Source organism: Schistocerca nitens, chromosome 1, assembly GCF_023898315.1.
Source record: "Schistocerca nitens isolate TAMUIC-IGC-003100 chromosome 1, iqSchNite1.1, whole genome shotgun sequence".
Taxonomy (NCBI): domain Eukaryota; kingdom Metazoa; phylum Arthropoda; class Insecta; order Orthoptera; family Acrididae; genus Schistocerca; species Schistocerca nitens.
The window spans coordinates 1171028448-1171029854 of record NC_064614.1 but is presented as its reverse complement, the minus strand read 5'-3'; the positions used below and the strand labels follow the sequence as shown (position 1 = coordinate 1171029854).

The 1407-nt window shown below is 48.8% G+C and overlaps 1 protein-coding gene across 1 annotated transcript; it reads right to left on the bottom strand.

Moving 5' to 3' along the window:
- Window positions 1-422: 422 nt before the first annotated feature.
- Window positions 423-995, bottom strand: LOC126233138 (gustatory receptor 23a-like). Its single transcript, XM_049942843.1, has one exon. It carries the CDS (start codon window positions 993-995, stop codon window positions 423-425), a length of 573 nt encoding a protein of 190 aa, XP_049798800.1.
- Window positions 996-1407: the final 412 nt, after the last annotated feature.

The following is a 1407-nucleotide window of genomic DNA, read 5'->3' as shown; positions in this document are numbered from 1 at the left end:
ACTACATCCACATTGGTATGGACAGGTAACTAATTGATTGCAGGAGAATGCATTCTAGTATTTACCTCGTGTGACTCAAGGGAAACAAGTTAGAGCTCCATTTATTATCCATCCTGTAGGTAGAAAGAAAATAATTACACAAATTTGCTACAAAATGTTTAGGAACCCATTTATTTGGTTTCGGTTTTTAGTTGCACATGCCTCACAATCCTCTGGATAGTACAAACACCACGATGCCTCACAATCCTCTGGATAGTACAAACACCACGAGTAATTGAAAAAATAACATATACTTACCATGCAGCTGTTAAGTAATCTGACACTGATTTTATGTTTGCAAGATGATGTTTTCAGCACTGAGAGCTTCCATACATTGCACTGCTAGAAGGAGAGATATTCTAGCAAAGACCACACGTAGTACTTTACTTGTGAAATTGAACAAGTATCACGAGATAAGTGACTGCAGCACTAACACTAGTTGTGAAGGTCTGGAGGTTGATGTCACAAAACCCCATGGCGGTAACTCGTAGTCTGTCCACAGGAAGTTGCAGAACATCGAGTGCTGGCCCGGGACGCAGCAGGGGCTGCAGCCTCGACAGCAACAGACCAGCTCTGTCGGCGCGCTCAGCCGCAGAGGAACACACCCAGCACACCACCAGCTGGCGACACAGGGCGCTAGTAAGTGCAAACACGTTGACAAGTATATCCACACTCTTGTCTGTTTGTGAAGCTAGGACCGTAAGCCAATAGGCAGTGCAGGTCATGACTACGAAATCATCCAAGAGGGCCAGCAGCAGTGTGGGTCCGAAGTGGAGGCTGCAGAGGCGGGCGAAGCGGTGGAGGGCCATCCTGGCGCGTTGCAGCCGCCGCACATCCGTCCCCGCCGCCCCCGCCGCCCCCGGCTGTCCTGCTCGCGTCGCCAGCTCCTCCAGCTCAGCCTCGCTGCCCGCCGGCGGCCGGGTACTCCTCAGCAGCTGCCCACAGACGACGCCCATCCTGTGTCGGAGTACCAGCACAACGGCGAAGAACTGAACTCGCCAGACCGTGACAAAGCCTTGTAGGCATAGAAAGATGGTCGCTAATGGATCACGTATGAACAAATAGGCTCCTAGTACGCTAACTGGTATGACAACCCAGACAAGCACTGTAATGAAAAGCAAAATTGCTCTCTGTCGCGTTTTGCGATATATTTCCGTACTGTAAGTGGGATCTCGCATGGCGAGCAATGCATCTACCTGTTGCAACAATTCCGTGATGCTACTAAGAAAGTCGTATCCAGTACACAGAGATCTGCATAAAATTGTAGCTGGCTCTAAAACAGTCAGTAAAAGAAAGGACACAAGTAAAAAACGTAGTGTCATAAGGAGCTGCGGATTTATTAGGATTAACTGCATTACTAAATAACCG

Coding starts and splice junctions, on each gene's coding strand:
- LOC126233138 (XM_049942843.1), bottom strand. CDS start 995: ATGGGCGTCGTCTGTGGGCAGCTGCTGAGGAGTACCCGGCCGCCGGCG.